Here is a 27,989-nt window from a genome sequence, read left to right as displayed (position 1 = left end):
ATATTTTATCTTTTTTAAAATACATTTTTCATCAGAGCATGCTGGCTCATGCCTGTAGTCCCAGCTACTTGGGAGACTGAGGCAGGAGAACGGCTTGAGCCCAGGAGTTTGAGGTTGCAGAGAGCTATAACGACACTGTACTGTAGCCTAGGGAATAGAGCAAGATCCCATTTCAAAAAAAAAAAAAAAAAACCAAAAAAACCCAGCAGGAGTTAAAAAAAAAAATACATTTTTCACAGTACAAGTTTTAACTTTAGATCTGATGCAATAAGGTACAACTGCAGATTTTGAATTCCAAAGCATAATTTATCTCCAGAGTAGTTGTCACTACCTTAAGGAAAATAATCTAATGGGTCTTTTGGCGAACGAAGAAAAGGTTCCTGGAGTACAGCCTTAATTGACACAGAAAAACAAGGAGAGAACTGAATTTCTCTGCAGGATAAAGCAAAATGAAATTTGAGATCTCCCGAGACCCCTGGAGGAAGGCGTAAGAGACCTGAGGAGAAATACTCGAAAGATGTAAAGAAAGGCATCCAACACCATGGCAGAAAGCTGGGCCTACAGAAGAAAGAATGTCTTGTGACTAATTCCAAGATAAGTTGTTATCTGTTGAAGGATGTGCCCTGCTCCCTCTCAAAATCAGAGTGGAGGTCAACTTACTCTCTGCCCTGTGTTTGGTTAATATGCAAGTGTACATCATGGATCTGCATGAATGGAGCGTGGTATACAGCATTTACCAAACTGACCTGTGTCATGAAGAGTTAAGAGTCATGAAAACATCAGACACATTGGTGGAAATAAAACACACAGATGGATGTACGGGGAGAAGAGATTAGGGCCCTAACAGCTGGTCCCAAAGCCAACTTTTCTGAGGCTCTGTCCTGTCTTTATACTTTGTCTACTATGCTCACTGTGTCTCATTCTAACACCTGAATTCATCGTGCTTTGGCACACATAATCTCTAAGGATTTTTGGTTTTTTGTTTTCGTTTTTTGAGACAAGGTCTCACTCTAAAACCCAGGCTGGAGTACAATGGCCTTATCATAGCTCACAGCAACCTCGAAATCCTGGCCTCAAGCGATCCTCCCACCTCAGCCTCCCAAAATCCTAGGACTACAGGTGTGAGCCACCACACCCGGCTGGATTTTGGTTCTGAGGATAATTTTCTTGTTATAATCTAATCTTCCATTCTTAAATCATCATTTATACCATCACCAAGCACAACACCAAAGGGATATTTTATCCAATTTTCCAAGAAGACTTAGTTTACCACCATCTCCCCAACCATTATGTTTTTTACTACCTCTGATGACTGCTGTCCCAAATGTCGTATTGATTATATCCATTCCTTTAGGTAATCCTGGTGCTTGATCATGAGATTTTCCTAATGGTGCTCGTTGATTGCTAAAATATATAGATTCTTTTTTATCTTTGATTTTCTGATGAAATGTGGTAATTGGCTGTGGGTTTATCAATGTATTTGCCTAAAGAAATCATACAATACACAGATGTATCAAAAAAAAAAAGTGTGAATCTGAAAACTGAAACCCTAATCAATAACTGGGGAGAGGAGATTATATGATTGTGGAAAAACATTGCATTATCATTATCATCATTGGCTTTGCTTACCTTCAGAGGAACTGTTGCAATTGGGATTATGAAGTTTAAACATGCCTAAACAACAACTTTCAAAGGAGTTAAAAGTTTTCAATAATACTAAAAGGTTTATGAGAGGAGCTCCCAGCTTACCTGACTCAAATATTCAAGACAATTGAAAATGACAAAGAAAAAGAACCAAGTAACTTCCAAAAGTTCTCTCCAGATATATAGGTTAGGTATATATCAGATATATATCTGAATGTAGACTATCCACTCATTCTGACCCCATCTCCACTCAATGTCTATTTCAGTACTCTGTAGTGCCTCTAGGCAAGAGTCACCAAGACTGTCCTCCTTAGTGTCTAACAAAGTGTGAAAGTGGCCGGGTGCGGTGGCTCACGCCTGTAATCCTAGCACTCTGGGAGGCCGAGGTGGGCGGATTGTTTGAACTCAGGAGTTCGAAACCAGCCTGAGCAAGAGCGAGACCCCGTCTCTACTAAAAATAGAAAAAATAGCCGGGCATGGTGGCGCATGCCTGTAGTCCCAGCTACTCGGGAGGCTGAGGCAGTAGGATCGCTTGAGCCCAGGAGTTTGAGGCTCCTGTGAGCTAGGCTGACGCCATGGCACTCACTCTAGCCAGGGCAACACAGTGAGACTCTGTCTCAAAAAAAAAAAAAAAAACAAAGTGTGAAAGCATTTCTCTTTATTGTGAGAAAATGGAATGCAACTCAGCTTTTGTCATCTGACGGGAGAATAGTTTGTGACTTAAACCATTAATTTCTTCACAGTCTCTTGGCTGCTGCTGCTTGGTTTTTCAACCACTCAAGATTAGTGCTTTTGAAGGACAGGTTGAGGAAAGCCTGGTAAAAATACAAGTGGGAAGGATATTGGAACTGATGAATTTCATTAATACTTCATTTGTGTATTTTTATTTTGGTAAATTAATAACGGACAGGCAAAAAAAGAAAAGAAGTTACCGATAATGAAATGTTAGATCTTATTCCGTGTGTCAAATAACGGGCGATTTGGGGATCATTTGCTCTGCCATAAAATACTCTTTCTGCTCCAGCAGGTGGATATCTGAAGTCGAAATACTTTTTTGCTGCAGGTGGAGTAATTAGCTACAAAGAGTGAGGCAAGAAAATAGAATTATTAAGTACAGTTTTTAAAATATTAACAGGATTGGTCTATACCAATCAATGAACACCCTTAATTGTAAGTGTGTAGTAAGTGCATGGGGAACTACTATCCCCAAATAATGAAAATTCCCCTAAAATTTATTGGTTTATTAATGGAGGTAAACAACATATTTTAAATGTTATATTTAGAAAACAACCAGGAAATATCCAGGTTAGAAAGCATACTATTATTCCTGTCAAAATAAATTGAATCCCTTATAGTTTTTTTTCTTTTTTCTTTTTTTGAGACAGAATCTCACTCCATCACCCTGGCTAGAGTGAGTGCTGTGGCGTCAGCCTAACTCACAGCAACCTCAAACTCCTGGGCTCAAGCAATGCTCCTTGCCTCAGCCTCCCGAGTAGCTGGGACTACAGGCACAAACCACCATGCCCAGCTAATTTTTTTCTATTTTTAGTAGAGATAGGGGGCCTTGCTCTTGCTCAGGTTGATCTCTAATCCCTAAGCTCAAGCTATCCTCCCGCCTCGGCCTTCTGGAGTGCTAGGATTACAGGCATGAGCCACCACACCGAGCCGTCCTTGTAGTTTTTGTAGAGCTAGAAATTATAAGCCTGGAATTTTCATTTCCTTGGACAAAATCAACAGAAAGCCTCAAAATACAGTAAAGAATCCAAATTGGCCAATTGACCACTTTCATAAGGAATGTTAAAAGTTGTCTATATCTTGATGTTCATATGCAAGGTAAAATAGAAACATAAAAGCATATTGAATGTGCTCACCCTGGGAAGTTTTTCAGTCAAGCAGGTTGCAACTCTGTAACCAACTGGAATAACTTTCCCTGCCTAAGGGGGGAAAAAAACACAAAAAACAAAAAACAATAGTTGATCACTCTCAGGGTAGAAGAGGAACATTTTGAAAAATGAAATTTATTTCAAACTTGTCATATGCTTCTGATACTACAAAGTTACTTTCAACTACTTAATACAAGAAAAAAGGAAGAATGAATAGTAAATCTCAAGCAATCTTCATATATAAAATAAACAGTAAATATTAAATATATATGTAATTGTAAGCATACTTTTTTATAACACTAGCAATGTTAGTGATTATTCCAATTACAGTACCTCTGTGACATGTTGAGGAATTTAATTTTCAGAAACAATCTTGTCATAGTTCACAGGTTAATTATTTACTGTCCTGTATGAACAGTGAAATGGAAGTATAGCCACATTCAGGCTAAGATCAAGAGAAAGTGTTGAGTATGTCTGAATGTGTGTAGATGTGTTTGTATGTGGGTGTATTTCCACCAACACATTAACTTTGCATGTGCAGGCATCTCACTACTGGCCCAGACCCTTCAGTGAATAGCCCAAGTCTCATTTGGCCTTGTCCACTGGATTCTACCTTGGGTCTTATCTGTCCTTCCTTTGCCCAAGGCAAAGATTATAATTGTTCACTCTCAGAAATGCAACTCTTATCTATCTTTCTCTTTATCTGTTTCAAGACAGCTGATAGTTACTTTTGCAATGTGTAAGTTTCTTTTTAAAAAACTAAGAGAAAGAAACTTCCCATAGTGTTCTGGATCTCTGGAGAGAGAGAGAGAAAGAGGAGGGGGCAGAGAGCAGAGAAAAACAGAGAAATTAAGAGTTGAGTGGAGTGGATGGATGAATGTGTAGATGTGGGTTGGCAAGGAATGAATAGATTAGATAAATGGAAGGATGAATGAATGAACATACAAATAAACAAACGGATCTATGTGAGTAGGTGAAAGTTTTGTTATGTTAAGTGTTGAGTGCAGAATTCTTCTTAGGGAGAGAGCCGTCAGGGTTTAAGATAGTATCTTGATGACATCTCTGGGTATAAACGAGGAAGCCCTCAGACATGACCAGGCAGAGAACTGATTTGTTTTGCTAAAAAATGGAAGAAAATATGAACTTCTGATGGGGTAGCCTAAGAAGGAAGGATTCAGGATATGGTAGATAAATTGAGAAGGTGAGGGGAGGCCAATATCTAGTAACAGGGTGACAGGCCAGGAGGCCCGAGGTGGGAAATCGGCCAGTGAGAAGCAGCCTAGATTTAATGCCAAATTGAGAGTAAATTCTACTTACATAATTTTATTATGTGAGAACTTTGTATAAAAAAGGAATAACTTGGGCTAAAGCAGGGCAGAGTAGAGGGGGCAGGGATACAGTGAGATTTTTTTTTAATTTGGCTAGAAATTATAAGAAATCTCAGTGATACCAGGGAATGTTGTCTCTCTCACTATACTTTGGATAGAAACTCAAGTCATTTTTAAAAATATTCTGAAAGAGATCAGAATAATGCCATACCAAAATATGCCACTTTGGCATAAAGATTATTTTGAGCTGAAGGCAACTGAGAATCAACAGGTGCCGGCAGAATTCTCTGGCTTCCCCTTATTCTGCTTAAAAGCAGAGAATAAATTTCCTTTTGGGAAGGTGACTCCAGCAGCCAAAAAACAGAAAGAGAAAAGCAACTCTTATCATCTGAGAGGGAGAGTTGACCTAGATGAGTTTGCATAAACAGACCTTACTAAAATATCCCTTATCTTTTTATTTATGTATTTATTTATTTATTTATTGGGGTTTTTTTGAGACAGAGTCTTGCTCTGTTGCCTGAGCTAGAGTGCAGTGGCATCATCATAGCTTACTGCAACCTCAAACTCATCGGCTGAAGCAATCCTGCGTCAGCCTCCCAAGTAGCTGGGACTACAGGTTCACACCACCATGCCCAGCTAATTTTTTCTATATATTTTTGGTTGTCCAGCTAATTTCTTTCTATTTTTAGTAGAAATGGGGTCTCACTCTTGCTCAGGCTGGTCTCGAACGCCTGACCTCAAGTGATGCTCCTGCCTTGACCTCCCAGAGTGCTAGGATTATAGGCATGAACCACCACACCTGGCCTTCTCCTATTAATCTGTTCTTTGTTAGTTTAATTCACAGGTCCCCAGTTATTGAACAAAAGGGGGTAGAGGAAATGTTTTCTCTCCCTAACAATTCAATGGAAAGGTAACTCCATAAAGCTGAAGAACTTGGGGATACCTAGGCAGCTACCATCTGGGTGATAGATGGTTAGATAGATAGAAGAAAGGATAGATTGATTGATGGATAGATAAATCCATGGCCTGACTGATAATTTTATTTGTTCCTGGCTAGCTTCCCTTCTAAGTGTTTGCCAATGGATATCCTATATCTCCATCATGGCAAATATTCTACTGGACAGCAATGTCTTGGTATTCAACACAGAGGTGCCCAGATGAAAAGCAGTTTGATTGCAAATCAGTAGTTGTGATCAGGTTTCTATGCTGTCATGTTTTTTATTAGGGACACATACACAGAAGCCATTTATGTCTGTTTTCTGTCTATAGTGTCTTAGTATGTTTGAAAAGTCTCCCTGCCCCCTACCTCAGTCATGGGTCCCTCTGATTTTATCTTCCAATCCTCTATAGAATTTTTATTTAGATTATCATATTTAAGTTCTGAAAAGTTCTTTCTTCTTCTCTAATTGTTCTTTTAAAAGGTCCAATCTTGTTTTACAGATGCAACATCTTATGTCTCTCAGGTAATCTCTCTTGTTTGTTTACATTCTGTTCCCTCTGGGTATGTTTGTGTATATATTTTCTTTTTCTTTATCTTTTTTTTTTCAGAAACTGATGTTCATCACATTTCCGATCAACTTTATTTCCATCTTGTTTAGGAGCCTGTGGAAGAACAGCTTAAGACCACTCGGTGGTTGTTCCTACTCATTCAGTGGCCTGAGCAGTGGGAGCTGCAGACAAGTCTTCCATGGCAGGCTGAGTGCTCCAGTCATCCGGAGAGAACTGCTGAATAGGCATAGAAGGCACCTGTAGGCCTTTCAGACCAGTCAGCAGTTTTAGGCTAGGTAGCAGTAAACTCAGGAGCTAGAGCATTCTGTCAATTCTGAAATTCCTCCTTGGTCACAGCCTTTTCAGCAGCTGCCTGCTCTTTCTTTTCACTCTCATCAGGATCTCCGTAGAAGTAGAGATCAGGCATGACCTCCCACAGGTGTTTATGGGAGATGGTTCCATGCATGCACCAGGCCAGTATCCACATCAGACCCACTGAGGCAGCTCCCTTGTTGTTGCATGGGATGGCGATGTCCACGTAAGGCAGAGGAGAATCTGTGTTGCACAGAGCAATGGTGGGCAGGTTAACATAAGACATCTTTGTGAGAGGCTGGAGGTCAGTTCTGGGATCTGTAACCACCAGAAGATGCAGCTCCTGAAAGGCTGCCTGGTTCTGGTTAGTGAAGTCTCCAGGAGTGCAGTGACTGCAACAGGAGTGGCTCCAGTGGCAAAGGCAAACTTCAGCACAGCTCGCTGGCCAGTGTTCCCAGAGGATATGACACTGACATCAGCAAGGTTTTCAATGGCAACAGTGGCATGAGCTGCCAGTAGAGGCTTCTCCCAGGTCCTCTTCAAATCTATGATGTAGATGCCATCACTTTTCCTTTTGTAGATGTACTGTTCCATTTGGAAGTCGAGGTTGGCGCCACCTAAGTAGATTCCTGCTGTAAGAAATTTGAGGACATCCTCCTCCTTCATTTGCAAGACATCAAGGGCTCGAGACATTATGAAAGCTTATCCCTGGGTATCACAGAAAGCTGTGTATATGTTTTCTGTTAGCTTGTTGTGGCATTCCCTTTCAAACTGGAGTCTAATCGTTCATATTAAAACATTAGGCACTACAAAGGTAATTAGTATGTTGCGTGTCGCTGTGTGTGTTGTGTGTGTTGCAAGATTTGTTTATTCTTTGGCTTTGCTGTAGGGTGACCAGGTGATGAGGCAGCCTGTATTTTGGGAGGGTCCCCAATATCATTTTTTCTACCTTTAGGCTGTTCAGATTTCCAGAGAATGGTGATAACAGCTGGCACTTACAAAGCACACAGCATGTGCTAGACATAGATCCAAGCATTTTATATGTATTAACTCATTTAATACTCATAATGATCTCCATGAGGTTGGTACTGATATCATCACCATCTTCACTGTGAGCAAATGGAGGCCTAAAGAGTTTGAGGAACAGGGTGACATAGCTTATTTATTGGCAGATATTTGTTTCATTTTCTTCTTTTTTATTTGTTTTTTGTTTTTTTCTTTTATAATGCAGTTATATGACAATATTGGCAGATATTTGAATCCAAGTAGGCTGGCTTCCAAATCTCTATTCTTATTTATGATGTTCTACTGCCTCTCTAAGCATTGCCCATTGTCTAGAGGGCTGGCTTGACTCCTGGCTACTGGCCCTCCAAGAGCCCAGTGGGAGAGGAAGCTAGAGGAAGTGCCTTACAGAAAGTATACTTTTACTTATTAAGATCCCTATTTTCAGCCAGGAACTGCCCCTCTGCTTGACCTTGGGCTTGATAACTCTAAAAACCCCTTTGGGAAAATAAATCCACAGTTTTGGTGAAAGGAGTTGGAAACTGATGTGGAAAAATAGGAAGTCAAGGGTTGCATAGGAAAGAGGAAAACTGGGTATTCAACTGTCCTGAACTTTCAACCGATCCTTCTATTTTCCAACCCAAGCTTTACTACAGCTTCCAAGTGCTGACCCTCTGAGGAATTATTCCAGGCAAACTGGATCATTTCAGGTGGGAATAGCCATCTGATTTCCCTCAAATTTTATTTTTTCCCTCCTCAGCTAAACCAGTTGCCATATCTCCATCTTCCTATTTTCTTCCACCCCTCCCCTCCCCTCCCCTCCTCTCCCCTTCGTTTCCTCTCCCCTCCCTTCCCTTCCCCTCCTTTCCCTTTTCTTTCTTTTTTATGTTTAGAGACAGGGTCTCTGTCACCCAGGCTGGGGTGCAGTGGTGTGATCATAGCTCACTGTAGCCTCAAACTCCTGGGCTCAAGCAATCCTCCTGCCTCAGCCTCCTGAACAGCTAGGACCACAGGTGTGCACCATCATGCCCAGCTAATGTTTTTATTTTTTGTAGAGATGGGGTCTCATTGTGTCGCCCAGGCTGGTCTCAAACTCCTGGCCTCAAGTGATCTTCCTGCCCCAGCCTCCCAAAGTGCTGGGATTACAGGTGTAAGCCGCTATGCCCGGCCTATTTTCCTATTTTCTAAAATTTCTTGAAATTTATTAATGGCTGTTGTCTCCTATTTTTTTCTTCATGGTTTATCATCTTTAAAACAATCTATTACAGGCCTCAAAAATTAGAAAATTAATATTGATACAATACTAGCATCTAACGTAAGGACTCCATTCAAATTCCACAGTTGTCCAATAATGACCTTTGTAGCAAAAGCAGCAAATCCAAGAATACACTGTGACTGGGTCCTCTAAGAAGCAGACACCATGATATGATTAGACATGTAACAGATTTATTAAGAAAAACACCAGTGAAGGATAAACGAGGAGGAGTAGTCAGGGAAAACTTTAAGATCATGATAAGTTCTCCCACAAAAGGAGGGAAGGAAGGAAGTATTAAAAAGGAAGAGTTTCTGACTAAAGCATAGCTCTGAGAAAATCTCAGTCGGGCTTATGGGTGGTCTCTGAAACTAAGGTTCCCATTACAGGAATTCCATGTTGGGGAAAAAAAAATCTAGTTGTAGTATCCCTACATGCTCAGTGGCTGGGAGTGTAAACTGGTGAACTTTGCAGTAGATCCAGTAGGTCAGCAGGTGGAGGCTGTCAATCAGCTATGTTCCCCACAGCAGGTCCTCTTGAAGGGAGATCTGAGCCAAGCACTTCTACGGCCGCCACACATGCATAGCATTTAATTGTCACATTGCTTTTATCTCTTTCAGTCTGGAATAGTTCCTAATCTTCCTTGTCCTTCACGACCTTGACATTTTTTCAAGAGTATACACCAATTATTTTGTAAAATACCTCTCAATTTGGGTTCGACTAATGTTTTCTTTTGATTAGATTCATGTTATACATTTTTGGCAGGGATATCACAAAAACAGTGTTGTGTTCTATCAGGGAGCATACACTGTAGATAATGTCTGCTAAGTTTCTCCATTATAAAGCTATTTTTCCTTTATAATTAATAATTATTCTTGTAAATAATTAATAAATATTCTATGTAAATATCCCATTCCTCACCAAAATTTCACCTGATGTTTTAATATCTACTGATGATTGCTGACTAAATTATTATCACTATGATGGCTACCAAACGGTTACTTTCTAATTCCAATATTCTTTCTATATTTATTAATTGGCACTATACTGCAAGGAAGTTTTCTTTTCTCACTATTTATTTATTCATATATGTATTTCTATAAGTATGGGCTCAGGGGTTTCTATTTTATTCAATCATAATTTTATTCAATGCTCAATGTATACCAGGCTGGGCTAGTGGGAGCCCCTTCAAACTTGTTTCTTTGAGCTTGTTTCTTATTTGCATCATTCTTTGAGACTTTTGTCACTTTTTGGCTCATAAAGGTGTTCCAAGTTCATATTGTACATGTCTGTGCCGTCCTAGAGTCAGGCAGTGCTCCAAGGAGCACTGATTCCTTTTAATAAGGAATGGTATTTAATATCTAGAAATCAAGATACAGATTTTGGTGAGCTCATTGCTGTTACAGAAACATCACTTCTGGGTCATCTTAGAGGACAGAGTGAGAAAATGTGTCCGTATACACACCCCACATACTTGCACCTATTTTACTTCTATAATATTCTGTCTAGTTAAATGTGTATAGAGTCCATGGACATAGATATAACGATATGCCATGAATTTCCACCAATACTTCTAATTATAATCCAACACAACAGGATTCATTCTATCCTTCTCCTTTTCATATTTATAACTCTTATCACCATCATGGAGAAACTTAGCACTATTATCCCAAATATATTTACTTATCTTCTCAGGAATTGTTTATAACCCAACTCCCAATTGCACCAACCACCTCTTTGCTCAGCTACTTCCTTGCTCAGTCCTAATCACAGCAGCGCCACCTTACTTGGCCACCTCCTCACTCAGCTTCCCAGTACTACAGCTTTCAGTGATCAAGTAGCTCTTTCACCTCTCATACATCTGATTTCCAAGACTGAAGTCAACTCAGGAAGGTTGATACAAGACCATATTCAGTTGCTGAAAACTCACAGACCCGTAATCATCACACCACCTTCCAAATTCAATGAGGGTTAGCATAATAGTCCCATCTCTCCTCTCGTCCTTGGGCAAGATCACTCTGTTCTACTCATAGAGATCCTCAATCCTGAATACCTCAGAAAGAATTAGGAGTGACCATATCCATTCCTTTCTGCCCAGAAGACTCTGAACCCATTATGCAAATGAAACCACCTACTTCCCATAATTCTGCAGAGATCAGCTTTGCAAAGTGACAGAAAATAAATCTTTGTACCTGGAATTTTTCTCCAGTACTAGGATCTGCATAACTACAAGATTCATAAATAGGTGTCCCCTTTTCCTTTACCTATTCCCAAAATAGCTATCAGGTTCTAGTAGTGTAGAACAGGGAAAAATAAGGCACCACTTTGTGTGACATGTACCATATTATAAAATAATTTACCTATGGATCTCAAGTCTTTAGACTCTAATCTCCTTGAATGCAGGTACTGTGTAATTTTTCATTTATTTAGCCCCATTGTCATCATGCACTATAATTTTTTTAACCTTCCTTTGAAGCTTTCCTTCCTTTTTCCTCTTTCTATTCCACAGCTCAATATAATTTACCAATGCAGTTTGCATGGGTCAGTTGTTTTGTCTTAATAACCCTAGGATTTCTGTCATAGTCAGTGCATTGATGGATATAAAAGGACAGTCTCAGGAAGTCTTAGGGAAATGACCATTATAGAGATTTTGATCTCTGACAGAGTGTTTCCAAGAGCCAAGTACCCTTTCAAAGGGCTACCAGGCTTCTACACAGAGAGAACCTGTTTTTACCAGAATCTTTTTGGTTTTTGAAGGACACCGCAAAAATCTCTCCTCAGGCCACCATTTCTTGGAACTTCTTTCTTGCTGCACTGGTTCCATACCCATGATTGTTTTATTAGAAGAACTTGCCTAATGGGTCTCATAAATCCATCACAGTAAACCTTCACTTGCAACTCAACGCCAACTCTGGACAGCAACTTCAAATCACAGGATGAGTGTCAACTTCAAATCACAGGATGAGTGTCCCTACATTGTGATGTGTCCACTTTCCCTCCCCCAACAATGGAAAGGCCTCTTGTTGAGATGAGCTTTCCCAGTTCCCTGAAGGTACCCTGATGCAAAGTGATTGTTCTCAGGGATTGATCTTTAAAGGCTATTCACAATAGGATTTCCATACAAACTCTCAACACAGCCAAGCTTGACACTGTGTTTTAACCTCACCCAAATGCACTTTCTTCCTACTCTGAGACTGGATGAACTTGAGGACATCAAATATTTTACCATCTCACCTCTTGGCCAGAGATGAGTTAACAATAGAGGGAATGAATTAGCCTTCCCCTTTCAGCTGTGTGAGTTTTACCAGGCCTACAAGAAGTTAATACACATAATATATAAACAAAGCATAAAGACAATTGAAAAGATGGAAGGCTTCTCAATTTTTTTATATACTAGCTAATGCTAAAACTAATACCAAACTCAGAGAAAGATAACATAAAAACTACTTTGGAAATGATAGTGGATCATTGAAAAAAAGAAAAAAAAGCAGTTACTTTTTCAAAATAGAAAGAAAATTTTTTAAATAAATAAATAAGAAAAACTACCATCTAAACTTACATAGAATCATAGATGAAAAATTCCTAGTAAAATACTGGCAAATCAAATCCAGGAATATATTCTAAAAAATATCACAACCAAGTAGAGCTTAGCCCAAAAATATGAAGATGGTTTACCCTTAGAAAATTAACCATTTTAGTTGGGAAAAAAACATATTTCAGCAAATAAAGTGAAATTTTTTCATAATTCAAGTTTATTACTGATTTTAAACATTCTTAGCAAACTAAGAATGGATAGAAGTGTTCTTTTTTTTCTAATAAACTTACTGAATGCTAAGAAGTGTTCTTAACCTGATATATGAGAAATCTTCCACAAAAATTGTACTTACTAGTAAAACATTAGAATCATATCCATTAAAATCAGAAAAGAGACCTTATTTTCCATATTATATTTTTGATCAGAGCCAATGCAATGGGATAGGAAATAAAAATGAGAGGTACTTATACTAAAGAAGGAAAGACAAAAGTGTCAATAGGATTGTCCACCTAGAAAATCTAAAGGAAATAATAATAAGCAATTATGACTAATAAATTCATCAAAGTGACCAGATACAAGGACAAAATAAATAAATAAATAAATAAAAACATATGGAGCAATTTCCAATCTTATTTTAAATCAAAGAAATATGAATTAATGCCTAACAAATCATTATCATTTATTTTTTTCTTTATATTCATTCCAGCCCAGGTTCTGATCCAAGATTATGATTTTTAAAAATTTATTGGTACAACCTTTTAGGAAGAGATTTGGCAAGGGGAACTGGAAAGAGATCCATACCTTTGGCTTCTGCTAAACTCTAACCTAAGGAAATATTCCAATACATATAAAAAGACATATGAATAAAAATTAGACAAATTATTTTTTATAGAAAATTACGGAAAAAATCTAAATTCCCAATAATAGAGGGAATGAGTTAACTTAAGAATCATATATTGGTTTAAAGAAGTATTTTTATCATTATAAGATCTTTATGAAATCTGTAATAACAGTGAAATGCTTATTAAAAAATAAGTGAATTCGAGTTTGGAAAAAAATGAAAAAAGAAACAAAAAAATAAGTGAAAATTAAGATAATTTTTATGCTCAGTATAATAAGAAACTGTGTAAAAATGCATTTGGAGAAAAGTGTCACAGGAAGTATAGTGTAATCAAGAACTCAGATTCTCAAGTAGGAATATATGACTTCTAGCTTCTTTCTAGCTGTATGATTTTGGCCAAATCATCAAATTTGCTTCAGCTTCCTTATCTATAAAACAGGATTTCATAATAGTAGATGCCCCATAGAGTTGTTATGAGAACAAATGAGTTAATACCTACAAAGATCTATGAATAATGTTGTTAGTGAGTGTTAATTAATATGAAAGCAGTAAAGTGCTAATAGGCACTGTATTAGGATGATAAGATTGTGGGTGTTTTCATCCCATTTTCTAAATTTTCTATAATGTTATTATTCTTGTTTTATAATGAAACTAAATATTTTAACAATTAAAAAATTATTTTAAAAGGAAATCTTGCTTCTAATCAAGTCTAATCCCTCCTCTTGCCTATGATCCTAATTCCATTCCTGCCTGCTTATCTAGGATCTGGTTCCAGCCATTTTCTCCTTTGTGTTATCTCAAACTCCTCTACTGATTCACTAAATAGGTAATAAGATTCCTAAATGCAATCTTTACTCCATTCTCTTCACTATCATACTTCTTGAGGAAAAAAAATTTTACAGTAGCTTTCTCCAATTCTAATCTCCCATGCGCTCTTCAGTATACTGTAATCTGAATTCTCCTTCCACTATGTCATTCTAATGATGCTGGTAATTTCCTTAATATCCAAAGCTAATTAATCTTTATTCTATTTTCCCTAACAGAGATGCTTTAACACTGCTGATCACTCTCTTCTTGACATTCTCTTCTTTGTCCAGTCACATTTAGAAAGGAAGGTGTGAGAAGTGGGAGGAAGATGTTTTAGAATGGCCTGTATTGAAAACTGAAAGCTGGTGCCTACAAGTGTGTGAGGTCAGATCAGAAGCCATAAAGCGCAGAAACAATTCAGAAATGACAAGCAGGTGTGGGCAAGTATAAAGACAGTGTCTGGAGAAATTTAATGAGGGAACCAGAAAGCAAAGTGGGACAAAGACAAAGAACACCCTGAGTGTTAAGGGGAACAAGAGTCTGCAAACTCAGACAAAATTCTGCAGAAGCCCTGTGACCTCTTCAGCTGAATTTTATTCTCAAATCTAAATGTGTGGAATCTTTTATTCCCAGAATGTCTTAAGGATGCTTCCTTTATGTTTTTCAATACCACCCTCTCAGGATACCTCTTTCTTCTCTGACTGTTCTTTCCCCCATTTAAGCATCCAGCCTTCCTTCTATTTATCAAACATATATTTACTGTGGCATATGACCACCATATGCAAGGTACTGTGATATGCCATGAAGGTAAACAATAAGCGAGATACAGTCCTTGACCTCAAGAACTCACCTTATTGATGTCTTTTTCACTGACCATCTCATAAATGTTAGTGTTTCCCAAGGCTCCTGCCTAGATTTTCACGGCTTCAACTGTCTCACATTACCAGTTGTCTCCCTGGCTTCTTCACCTGATATCTCAAACTTGAGGTAGCCAACACTGGATATTCTTTAGCCACCAAACCCAAAGGGATCATTATCAACGTAGAAACTCCTAAGTTATCCATTCCAAGTTCCTACATGTCATTCAATATCTCCCCCTTCCAGTCCATCATTACTACCGATATCAGAATTACCTTTCCAAAAAGCAAATTTTATTTATTTATACCCTTATTAAGATCCCCCATTGATCCTGAATCCACATGTTTTACCCCTGTATTTTGGACCTTTGGATTTCTCCTACATATTTTTTCTTCATCTTCATCTTCATCTCTCAACACTCTACTGGCTAAACAGAATTGCTTACAACTTCCAAACATAAGAAGCTTTGGTCATACTCTGTGCCGTTCTTTGCCCTAAATGCTCTAACCTCATTCTTCCATCTGACAGATACTGACACTTCCCAATGTTAGCTCAAATATTACGTCCTCTGTTAAGCCTTTCCCATCTCCTCCAAACAGAGTTGTACAATCTTTCCACTGAGCTCTGTATTTAGAGTATACTTCTACGAAGGAAGAATCACATTTGTTTTCTATTCATTTAGATATCTATATAATATTCCTTTAGTAGGGGTCATGTACTTTTTTTTTTTTTTTTTTTGAGACAGAGTGTCATGCTTTTGTTGCCCGGGCTAGAGTGAGTGCCGTGGCGTCAGCCTAGCTCACAGCAACCTCACACTCCTGGGCTCAGGCGATTCTTCTGCCTCAGCCTCCCAAGTAGCTGGGACTACAGGTATGCACCACCATGCCCGGCTAATTTTTTCTATATATTTTTAGTTGTCTGATTAATTTCTTTCTATTTTTAGTAGAGATGGGGTCTCGCTTTTGCTCAGGCTGGTTTTGAACTCCTGAGCTCAAACAATCCGCCCGCCTCGGCCTCCCAGAGTGCTAGGATTACAGGCGTGAGCCACTGCGCCCGGCCTGGGGCCATGTACTTTTTATTTTATATTGCCCTATATTCAGCATAACAGCCACCACAAGACTTTGCTGAAAGAATGAATAATTCACGGAATAAATAATGCATGGGAAAAGACACGCTTTTCTTTTTCCATTCATAGCATGAATATTAGGACACAACATGTATGTAAACATGTGATAGGGTTGAGAAAATAAAGACTGGGGAACAAAATGAAGGTTAAAAGAGAAGAGAGAAAAACCAAGAGGAATCACTGGTGTGCACAGAAAACAAAGCTGACGTCTAGGAAGGGATGCAAAGAATCAGAAATGAAAGGAACATCTGGGAAGTGTCCAGAGGAGAAGGGATATCAGATTCCCAATGAAATTTTTGTGATTGGTCTCCAACAAACCCAAAAAAGTCTCATCACTTTATCATTTCAATAAAGACATGACTATACATAGTTCAGTTCCTAGGAAAGTACTAGGAAAAAAAAACTTACACTTGGCCAGAAGGGTGTCCGATCAAAAAATTTCCCAGAGTATATGGGTCTGACGCGATCTGGAGGTTCCACTCCTGGTTCAATGTTTCCACCTTCCTTTTTCTCTTCAGGATGTTCGCCAAACTGGCACTGGAGAGGTTCTATTACCAAGCCCATCTGGGGCTCTCTATTCTTAGCTTCATCTGGCTCCTCTGTTTGGGGTAGCCCAGTGTCCACCTCCCCAGGAGGCTTAATCTCTGTGCTTGGTTTCATCACAACATAGGTAGACTTTTTTTCTAGTTCTTGTCTTGGTTCCATATCCAAAGCATGCTGCCTTTCCACTAATGCCTCTATCCCTTCAGGGCCACTAGCCACAGGACCTCTCTGGCTCCCTACATCCTGTGGACTTCCACACACCATACCCAAGGGAGGCTGTATTATCCTGCCATGGTTACACCCTGCCAGAAGACACTCATTTCCTAACCCCATTCTTCCCGGCAATATATCCAGAGAAGGTTTTGTTCCTTGTAAGGCTGAGACCGTGTTGACTCCGAAATTACCCCTCTCTGTGCGGGTCCTAGAAATGTTCTGCCTTTCTAATCGCATTTCAAGTTCCTTTCTCAATGGAGATTTTGTTTCTGGTGATGCCCTCGTTTTCTCATATTTATTACTAACCACAGGCCTCTCCTCCCATGGGGAATCTTCTTTTCCTAATCCTACTCGGAGCCCCAACTCTATTGGAGATCGTGTTCCCATGAAGACCCTCCTGTCTCCTAAATCATCCTTTCGTTCCTGGGTGAGTGCCACCTCCATGCTCAGGGGAGATTTTCCCCCAGACACCTTCAGTCCTCCAAGGGCAGTCTTCTCTAAGGGAAAAGCTGTACCTGGCTGGAGGGAAGTTTCCAATCCTCTGGGGGGCACCAGCACTTTGGGGAACCCCACTCTCACGAAAGAACACATCCCCACTAGGACTCCTTGCCCACTGCTTCCTGCCTGCCTCTTAACACTTCGCAGAGCTCACGGAAGAAAAGGAGATGGAGTCTGTTTACCCGGTTACCTAGGAAACAGGGGCGGGGCTTGGCGCACAATTCCCCCGTGGGCAGATCCCCGCCCATCTCGCGCGTTCTCTCTCTCTCTCTCTCCTCTCTCTCTCTTCCCCCTCCCTCCCCCTCTCCCTCTCCCTCTCTCTCTCCCTCTCCCTCTCTCCCTCTCCCTCTCCCTCTCCCTCTTCCTCTCTCCCCTTCTCTCTCTTCTATCCTCCCTCCCCGCCCCCTGGGCCCTCTTCTTCTCTTTCTTTACTAGATTTGGAGGGCAAGAAAACTTGAGTGATGTGGCCATAGGCATTAGAGCAAATGTTTACCAACTTCTCATTCTTTGGTTTCCCAAGCAACACAGTCCTTTTAGGATGGTTTCAACCATTGGCTTCTTCCTGGCCACTGGCCTTCTAATTTTACTGGTGATGAACTAATAAACTTTCTGGTGGTGACTACTTTTTTTAGGTCCTTCCTTGCCCAAGTACCTCTGCACTGCATATAGTTACTTTAGCGCTAACAAACTACTTTAAATTCTGGAGAATTATTATATTTAACAGCTGTAGTATAGAAACATCCTAAAAGTCCTTGAGAACACACACCTTCATAACTAGACTTTAAATTGCACTTAAAATGAACATATTAAAGTTTGAGATATGTCACACAATAATGCATATTGCCTGGCATGGTGCCATGCACCTGTAATCCCAGCTACTCTGGAGGCAGAGGCAGGAGGATGGCTTGAGCCCAGGGGTTCAAGAATGCACTGAGGTATGACTGCACCACTACACTCCAGCCTGGACAACAGAGCAAGACCATGTCTTAAAAAAAAAGAAAAAAGAAAAAGACAAAAGAAAGGAAGAAAAGAAAATATTGTGGCAAACTCAAACTTTATTGCTTTTAAGTAGCAGATTTTCTTTATATTGGGTTTACATATGTCAGATTTTAATGAAAGTATATTTGGTGAATATTTGTCATGTTCTACACATATAGGGATATAAAACACCTAGCTTAGAATTTGAATGGAATTTACAGCATTCCAGTCTGCAAGAACTCCATGAAAATCTCTTAAAATCAAATTTAAAAAAAAGTGAGTAGGGGATACTATTTCACATTTGCAAAAACTGTTTATTATAACTTTCTAAAAGGTTAATATAAATATTCTTCACCCCTTAAGTTCTTTAAATGGCTTGATAGTGTGGAAATCAAAATCAAGGTATGTCTGTATAAGGGCTCATTCAATTCATTCATTCTAAGAATATGTATTGAGTCCCTCCCCATTTTGTGTCAATGGTGGGTATGCAATGGAATATGTTGGCTCCCTGTATTCAGTGGAAAATATTTGAGAAAAAAATAAATAAAAAATAATATAAATTTTAAAACAATACAGTATAACAACAATTTACATAGCATTTACATTGTATTACATGTTATGAGTAATCTAAAGACAACATAGTAAAAGGGATATGTTATAAGCAAATACTATGCCATTTTATATGAGACTTGAGTATCTGAAGATTTTGATATCCATGGTGGAGGGTAGAGGGAGGAGGGTGGCAGTTGGGGTCCTGGGGACCAATCCCCAGCAGATGGGATGATTGTATAGTCATGGAACTTATATTCTAGTTCTAGTGAGAATAGATAACCATCAAGTGAAATAAGAAATAAAATCATTTCAGATAGTGGTAAGTGTTATGAAGAAAACAGAACACTTTGATGTATAAGAAAGAAGTTTAGAATTGGTGGGCTTAGAAGTCCCTTAGGTAGGTGACATTCGAGCTGAGGCCTGAATGATATCCTCCAAAGACACAAGCTTTTTAAACTTGACTAGCTCAAGTTTCTACAGACTTTTTCTCTTTTTTTATTTTTTGGGGTTTTTTTTTGAGATGGAGTCTTACTCTGTTACCTGGGCTAGAGCGCCATGGCATCAGCCTAGCTCACAGCAACCTCAAACTCCTGGGCTCAAGTGGTCCTCCTGCCTCAGCCTCTCAAGTAGTTGGGACCACAGTCCCGTGCCACCACACCTGGCTAAGTTTCTCTGTTTTTAGTAGAGAAGGGGTTTCGCTCTTGCTCAAGCTGGTCTCAAACTCCTGAGCTCAAGCAATCCTCCCTCCTCGGCCTCCCAGAGTGCTAGGATTACCGGCAGGAACCACCGTTCCTAGCGTCTACAGAATTTTTCTCACTGTCTTGCCACCATGACTTACATTAGAATTACCATTTGTTTGTCTCCAGAAAAAATTCTGAATTGTCTCCAGATTATCCCAGTTAAAAGTAAATGTAACCATTCATTACTACCTACACAAAAATTCACTCTTCAACTACGCAAGGGAGGAAAGATTTCCTGGAAGAGAGGGGAGATTATATGGGATGCTGTGAGTAGTGGAGAGAGGCCAGGTGCTGGGAATTTGTAATTGGGCGTTTCGAGGTTTGAAGGGAATATAAGCAGTAAGGGCACTGTTTAAGTCTTTATGACTTTATTTATTCATTTTGTAGCTTCCTAAACAAATTCTATCAAGTATCCCACATTTGACACTGAATTTGACACTAAATCAAGGATCCCATATTTGACACTAAAATATATACAATTATCAGTCCTTCTCAGTTATCTGGGGTTATGAAAAAGAAAACACGGGCATATTGTGACTGGCAATACAACAGCAAAGCTTTACTGTGGCATTTCAATTTGTCTAAAATTACCACTGGATCTTTAGAAGTGCCAGCCACTAAGGCAGCACTGTCCCAGGAAAACATTATGACTAAACTGTAAAATATTGTGAAATGTATTCATGAAGAACATGAATTAAAAGGCAAAATCAGTAGACAGAAATAAACGAGGAAGCAATATACTAGAATAACGAAGTGGGGAGTTACTAGCAAATTATAAATTTCAGCATCTCATGTTTTATTAATATTTTTGAGTTCTTAAGTCAAATGTTCACCATTCTAAACATAATTAAGTTCACAAATATTTTGAGGGTCTGTATTACAGCAAAGTTCTTCTGTGAAGATTGAAATGGTTATTCATCTGTGTAATGAAACTGAAAGTAACAAACAACAAAAGAAAATGAAATGATTGATGATGGTCCTAGCCCTCAAAAACTTTATAATTCTAAAAGGAATGAAAAGCTGAGAAGAAAAGTTCAGAAGAAAACTGAGAAGAAACTACAAAATAAGGCAGATTTTAGGAGACCCATTATAGAGAGTAAAGCAAAGTGTTGTGAAACTACAGAAAAAAAAAATAATTAAATCCAGTAGAAGTATCCACAGATGCTGTCCTGAGGAATTAGCATCCCGGCCGAGGTGGGACCAGCAGTTATGAGTGGTAATGGTGTTCCAGGTCAAGAGAACAAAGTGACCAAAGATACCAAGATGGGAACACAGAATAGACACTTGTGATTAGAGAACAAAGCAAGAGTTTGAGGACAGGGAGGCTATAGAAATAGAATGAAAGAAACATGAGTTGGGACTAGAGTTGAAGAACTTGAGACTCTACTTAGCAAGTAATGAGATACCATTGAATATTTTTGAGTAGGACAATGGCTGGCTAAAAAGGTGAAGAATGTATTGAAAGGGCAGAAGTATATATTAATTCCAGTTTATATTTATATGAATACTACCATGGACCAGGTATTGGGATTAGACCTCAAATTTGGGGATTAGAGAATTTGGTGATAAAATGAACAATGGTTTATGAGGAAAAGAAGGAAGTGTTCAAGATGATTCTGAAATTCCAAGTATGGCTGACTGGGAGGCTCCTAACGCCAATCACTAAGCAGAAGCAAGTTTGGAGTGGAATTGGTTTCGTTTTGTACAGGCTGTTGACATGACAAAACTGATGTCATATATTCTATTTCCTGATTCCTCCTGGGATTGTCCAAGAGCTATTACCATGACTAATATTTCATACTGGAACAACCCCTTGAGGACAAAGTGCCACAGATACCATTTACATATGACACATTTGCTACTCTGGCAATTGCAGAGTTGATCAGAAAGATTGGCTGTTCAGAGGTTCAAATCATCTTCATTGTACAATGTTGACTGATACCTGAAGGATACCTCAGCCGGTATGCTTCAAAGACAGCATTCATGCCCTCACAGCGGGGTTATGAATTATAAACTGCAAACTGAAAAGTAGCCCTTATTCTGAGAGAAAATCAATTTAACATTTTTCTACCAAATTACTAAAAGAATTTGGGGGGAGGTAGGAGTCGTTTCACATGCCTCGTCAGAGACTGTCTATAGCGTGGGATTCTACCCACGAAGTAGGTCTGCTGTGGAGGGTAATGAACGTCTTGGGTTGTCCTTTCACCGTAATTATGTTTAAGAACTCACGTTCTGGAGCCAGCCTGCAGGTTAGAATCCAGCTTCATTACTAAACAGGCAGTGATCTTTGACAAGTTACTCAATCTTTTGTGCTTCAAATTCTTTATCTGCAAAGCAGGTACACCTCATGCATTAATTCCACAACCATTACTAAAGACTCCTGCCTGCCAGACGCTGTGCTAGACACAGGTTTTCAGGGGTAAGGACCACTATGGGAAGTTAATATCCTAGTGTAGGGAAACTGACGATAAACAAGTTAGTTTCAAAATGAAAGACTCGTAGTTTAAGAATTCAGTGGGTTAATTCCTGTGAAGTGTTTGGTACCGTGACTTGGGAAGGGAAATTCTGAATAAAAGCTAGCTATTATTTTAGGATGTGCCTTTCCCTACCAAAACCAGGTAAACTCTCAATAAAAGCAAGTTATTAAGGTTAGGCGCCTAAGACAGCTTTTGCCTCCTTGGTGCAAAGGCGACCCACGCCCTTTACCCACCCCACCGATCCCCAGGGACACGTTAGAGGGAGTCTCTCTTTCTAGACAAGTTCCCTCTCTAAATCCCCTTGGCCGAGTTGCCAGGACTGGAGTGTTGTCGGGTAGGGTAAGGGGATTATGAGCTAATATTCACAGAGGGAACCTCGCCGCCTCAGAGACAAAACCAAGTTCTTTCGGTCTCGCCCCAAAGTAGTAAGAGTTTTCCCCGCCCCCGGTCACCAAGCGCCCAGCGACCCCCGCCCGGATAACAATGGTGCTCGCGGGGGCGGGGCCGCGCGCGCCGGGAGTGTGTGTGTCGGGGGGGGCGGGGCCAGATCCCCCGCCTGCAGTGTGGGAAGGAGAGGGCGGCGGCCAGATCCGACCCCCGCCGCTCGTGGGGTCACGTGACACGCCCATCACCCGGCCCCGCGAACCGGCCACGGCTGGGAGGGCTGGGAGGGTTTTGGGAGGGGGCGGGGGAGCGGATGGAGCGGGCAGACTGGCGAAGACGGGAAGTGACGAACGGGCGTAATTCGCTGCGTGCAGCGACGTGGCGGCGGGGTCGGCGCCGGGCAGCGGAAGTGGCTCCAGCGCTGGGACTTCAGTGTTTGTGTTTTGGTTCGTGAAGGAGCCGGCGGCCGGCCTGAGGGGAGGAGGCAGAGGAGGGAGGAGGAGGAAGAATTAGTCGGAACTCGAGCGCGGGCGGCGGCGGAGGAGGAGATAGGAAAGAAGAAGGCGGAGCGGCGAGAGGCGGAGACGGATCCCGACAGGGGCGGCACCAAGGCACGAGCCCCGCACAGTCCAGTGTGAGGGGATCGGCGCGAGGAGGAGACGCCGCCGCTGCCGCCGCCGCAGACTCACTCTAGTCTTTCGGGCCCCCACGCTGGGCCTTGCTGCCAGGAAGCTTCGGCCCCACGGCTCAGCTTGCTGCGGTCACAGGTAACCAAACCGCTCCTCCCCCTGAGCAGTGCGGGCCTGGACCTCAGGTTATCCGCGGTCCCCAACCTGTCCGCGGCCCTGAACCCCCCGCCCCTTATCCCTCGCGCGGCAGTGTTCCGGACCAGAGAGCTGTCGAACCCAGCGTCTTGCCCTGCCAGTCCTGGTGACTCATCCCTCAATGGGCTCTGGAGATCGGGATTTGGGGACTAACTGAGGGAGCGACGGGTGTCACCCTCTTCCCTTCTCAAGATGGCGCCGTGGAAAGAGTACTGGAGGCCGTGGTTCCGCTCGGCCCCTGCCCTGGTCCTGACAGTCTTGGGGGTCTCAGTGAAAGCCAGCCAGGTCGGCGGAGGACGATGGAAAGGCCTAGGGACCTGGCGTTCACTGCTTATTGAGTTGTTACGGAATTGGCTAACAGCTACTCAGGTGCTCTCCAAGCAGGAACCCGGGCCCACTGCAGGTGTGGATTTGGGGAGCTCCGCCTACCCTCAACTTACAAAGACTAGTAGGGGTGGGAGGCTCGTCAAAATAGGCTGTCTAGAGACTTTTGTCTCGTCTGTGGAAGGTAGCGAACTGCAGCTTTAAAGAAATTCAAGATAACAGGACAGCTGAACTTCCTCAGTGGGTAGAGACCGTGCAACCTGCTCTGGTTAGTGATCTCGTCCCTGGAAGCTGATTACCTCTGAGACTTTCTAACTTGTAAGCTCTGAACACCGTAGTTCACATGCATGGTTTTTGTCTTTGCTTAAGTGGACTCAAAGTGTTAAATCAGTTGTCTTTCACATAACTAATAAGGAAGAAACGTGTACACCTCTGGAAATAATCACATTTGCTAATAAACTTTATTCTTAATGTAAAATAGAGGTAATATGAACTAATAGGGTTATAAGCAAAGTAAGTGCAGCCGTGCTTGGCACAAAATAAGTGCCCAGTAAATTTTTTGACCAAAGAGCCCTTAGAAGGACTTCAACTACAGAATACAAGTTATTTTCAAAAGAGGGAAAATGTATATTATGCAAAATCCTTTTACATAACAAAAGTTTCAGTAAGTAGTAAATACAAATGAATGCGCATAGTTTTTAACCTCAATGTTACGCTGTGTATTTAAAATTAAATTTAGTTATTTCCTGTTCAAGATCCTTAGAGTAACTATGATTCAGTAACTTTAAACCATAAAAGGCAAAGCTCAATCAGAATCTTGTTTGATTTTTTTTTTTAATGATAATCTGATGCTTCCCTGAAATTTTGGAAGTACTGTAGAAATTCAGAGCATATTGTCCTTGATACGTAATTTCCTGTTTTGTAGATAAAAGACAATTAGTGTTTCAGTTGATATTGTGTGTGTGATATTCGAAGGTGTGTTGGTACATTTTCAGTCTATATGATGATCTGTTAATACTTAATCTTTATCTCATTAAAGGGCCACTTTAATTGCCAATTTCAATGCCGACTATGTGGTGGGCACTATGTTACAGATTATTTACATACATTGTCTCATTTAATTATCACAGCAGCTATGCAAGTTGGGTACTATGGAAATAATTCTCACAACAGCCATACAAGTTAGATATTATGGAAATAGAGACTTGAAAATTAAAGCATTTGCCCAGGCAGAAATTGGTATGGCCAGGATTAGACCCCCAAACCTGGTGTGGTTTTGGAAGGGGTGGGAGGGTAATTTTGTTTATACCCTATTATTTGGAAGCAGCTCACACATCATATCAATTCATCTGTATATATTTCATTATGTATTGGTAAAAGATAAGATCTGAAAAGATGGTGTTTAAATAAGGCAAAGAGGTGATTTTATTACCTTGAGAACTAAGCTTTCATGGTTATGTTTATTAATGAGTTCATTATCAAGAGTATTTCTTATATAAACTGAAATTCTATGGGGAAGGCGTATTTCCTATATGAGATAGCTAAATTAAACAGAGCAGAGTTTTTAGGGAGGAAATCATCAGGTTTAATATTTTAACATATAATCAGATTTTGATTAAAGTTGGAAGTAAACTATTAGGATTGATTTTTGAATAGATTGAAAAAGGGTTCTTCAAATATTCACCAACTCCTTTGAAACTAAAAATTAGCATTATTAGAAAATAAGAAGCTGCCATTCAGGCTAGTTTTTTTCCAAGTGTGTTGTTAAATAGAAAACAGTGGCATTCATATTGTTAGCCCAAAAATTATCAGAAAAGTTAAAATTAGCGTAAATTACACTATAAATAAATAAGTCACTAATAATCCCACCACATAAAGAACAACTGTTAGCATTTCTGTGTGTGGTGTACTTGAGCAGATAAGGAAACAATTTTAAATCTTTCAGCCACTAGGCACACAAACTTGGGAGCCTTAAAATATTTGTTGCTGCATAATTAACCATAAGTTAAATGAAACACATGTGCCATTTAACAGAGGTTTCAAATAAAAATAAATTCTAGGATCTTTTGTAAGAGCTTACTAACTTAATTTTCCTCAAAACAGTTTTAACCTAGGTAGTCAGGCTCCAGAACCTGAACTCTTGAGTCACCTCTTAGGTTGTCTGGGTTTGAAACTCAGTTCTGTGTCACCTCTGTCGCAGTAACTATGTGACTTCAACCAAGTTTACTTAACCTCTCTATGCCTATTTCCTCATTTACAAGGATTGTAAATGATATCTAACTCTGTGTGACTGTTGAGAGGTTAAGTACGTAAAGCACTACGTGATGCAAAGTTGAAGCTTTAATAAATGTTAGCTTTAAAAAAGTAATAATAAAGGCAACTGAAGGTATTGGGGGGAAAACCCTGAAAATTACAGAGTGATTTTAGACTCAAATCTTATCCCTTTAAATTATTTCTTTTAAAAGGTAGTAAAATAAACTCAGTGCTGTTGAATGTCTAGTAGAGCTTATAGTTACCATATAATAGTATGCTATAGGCAAAGTTTAAAGTGATTAGTATTAGATTTGCTTTGTTTTACTGATTTGTATGTGTTTCTTTTTTTTCCCCCGTGAGAAGGCCTATAAATACATACATATTTGTTTCTTTGCAGGTTTCTTCACCTCCAGAAAGAAAAAAATTGACCCCTTGCATCCTGGAAGATCATTTAAGAATCTGAAATTAGGGACTTCTTTCAAATTTGGACATGGCTAATCGAGGTGCAACAAGACCCAACGGGCCAAATACTGGAAATAAAATATGCCAGTTCAAACTAGTACTTCTGGGAGAGTCTGCTGTTGGTAAATCAAGCCTAGTGCTTCGTTTTGTGAAAGGCCAATTTCATGAATTTCAAGAAAGTACCATTGGGGGTGAGATTTTCTTTTTTCCCTGCTTCATTTAATTGAATCATACATTGACAAAAAATATTTCATGTTCTAATTGTGTGATTATGCATAACTAAATATATCGTGGAGTAAAGACAAGAGCTGTTCAGCAGACCTCAAGCTTTAAAACCTATCTTTATTCTTTTTAGAGTGACATCTTTTTACATTTTGATTTCCCAGTTAATCACCAGTATGGTTGTATTGTAGCAAAAGTACAGATACAAACATGAGTAGAATCAGTGTCTCAAGTAATAAGATTTGATCTAGTATCTGTTTCTTGATAAGGACTAGAAACTTCTTCAAATACAGTACGTGCTTGTGCTCAATTATGTTTTCTTTAGAATGAATAGTAAAAGAGTTAATCTTAAAATCTATTCTATATAACAACTATTTGTAAATTAATTTATACCAATTTATAAAATTAATTAAATTTAATTGAACGCTGCTAGGATATACATGTAAGAATGCTCCTAGGGTAAAGGAAGAAAAAAAGTGAATGATTAATGGAAAGGGACATGTTAGGAAAATGAGACCTGGAGAAAAAGATGAAAGAAGAGGTAGAGTAAGCACTGCCTAAGGTGGTTGTGTTGGGACAGAGATGAAGGGAATATAAGATGCAGAACAAAAAGGAGACAACTAACAATACAGTATTGTTGAGAGAAGACTGGCCAAGGTAGAAGGGTCAATCCAGCCTAGGAGTTCCAGTCCAGAGTCCAGCCTGGGCAACACAGCCAGACCCTGTCTCTTTAAAAACACACCACACACACATATATAGCAGAGGGGCAAAACAGCCTCTTTTGGGCCTTGGTTTCATCTGTGAAATTATGCTATTAAATTACATGTCAGAGAAACCACATGACTTTAAGATTCACAATATTTGTAAGTGGTATGTAGACCATTACTATGTTTTCTAAGGTATTCATGAATATATTTTAACCCCATACTTTTAAAAAGTCAAACTCTTAAAATACGTAAGACCATCTAGATATCCACTGGCAAGTGGCAACTTCTTAGAATCCATCTTTCAGAAGCAAAACTTTATGTATTGTGCGTTTAATGGGTGTTCTTAAGCAAACACACTTGAGAATTTTATTCATAATCTCAGACCCTTCCAATAAGATAAATTTAAAAACTCTACTACTTCCTTTTCCTATATGTGGGAAATATACTAGAAAAGTGGTATTTCTACTCTAATAGGTTCAGCAGTATACTGGTGATTGTCAGCCTCTTAACCTTTGTATATCATGTTATAGTATTACATTGTTTGAATGTTTTATGTTTTTTATAATGATTGAGCATCAGAAAGCAGTCCATATCATGGAGCTTTTTTTTCTTTGTTTTTTTTTTGAGACAGAGTCTGGCTCTGTTGCCCGGGCTAGAGTGCCATGGCGTCAGCCTAGCTCACAGCAACCTCAAACTCCTGGGCTCAAGCGATCCTCCTGCCTCAGCCTCCCAGGTA

The 27,989-nt window shown here is 39.8% G+C and overlaps 2 protein-coding genes and 1 pseudogene across 2 annotated transcripts in view; 1 reads left to right on the top strand and 2 right to left on the bottom strand.

Moving 5' to 3' along the window:
- Positions 1-17,219, bottom strand: part of EFHB (EF-hand domain family, member B) — a 73,056-nt gene extending 55,837 nt beyond the window's left edge. The window contains 4 exon segments of the mRNA XM_012663169.1: positions 1,304-1,484; positions 2,577-2,720; positions 3,516-3,578; positions 16,485-17,219. Coding sequence (XP_012518623.1) covers positions 1,304-1,484; positions 2,577-2,720; positions 3,516-3,578; positions 16,485-17,219 — 1,123 coding nt within the window.
- LOC105825971 lies at positions 6,473-7,348 on the bottom strand (annotated as a pseudogene).
- Positions 17,220-22,801: 5,582 nt separating the features above from the next.
- Positions 22,802-27,989, top strand: part of RAB5A (RAB5A, member RAS oncogene family) — a 39,302-nt gene continuing 34,114 nt past the window's right edge. The window contains exons 1-2 of the mRNA XM_012664367.1: positions 22,802-23,228; positions 26,260-26,515. Coding sequence (XP_012519821.1) covers positions 26,353-26,515 — 163 coding nt within the window. The 5' untranslated portion in view covers positions 22,802-23,228; positions 26,260-26,352. The remainder of the gene's footprint in view (positions 23,229-26,259; positions 26,516-27,989) is intronic.

Source organism: Propithecus coquereli, unplaced genomic scaffold (genome assembly GCF_000956105.1).
Source record: "Propithecus coquereli isolate 6110/MARCELLA unplaced genomic scaffold, Pcoq_1.0 Scaffold12, whole genome shotgun sequence".
NCBI classification, from domain to species: domain Eukaryota; kingdom Metazoa; phylum Chordata; class Mammalia; order Primates; family Indriidae; genus Propithecus; species Propithecus coquereli.
Note: the sequence above shows the minus strand (reverse complement) of the source record. Positions and strands in the feature narration are given on the sequence as shown.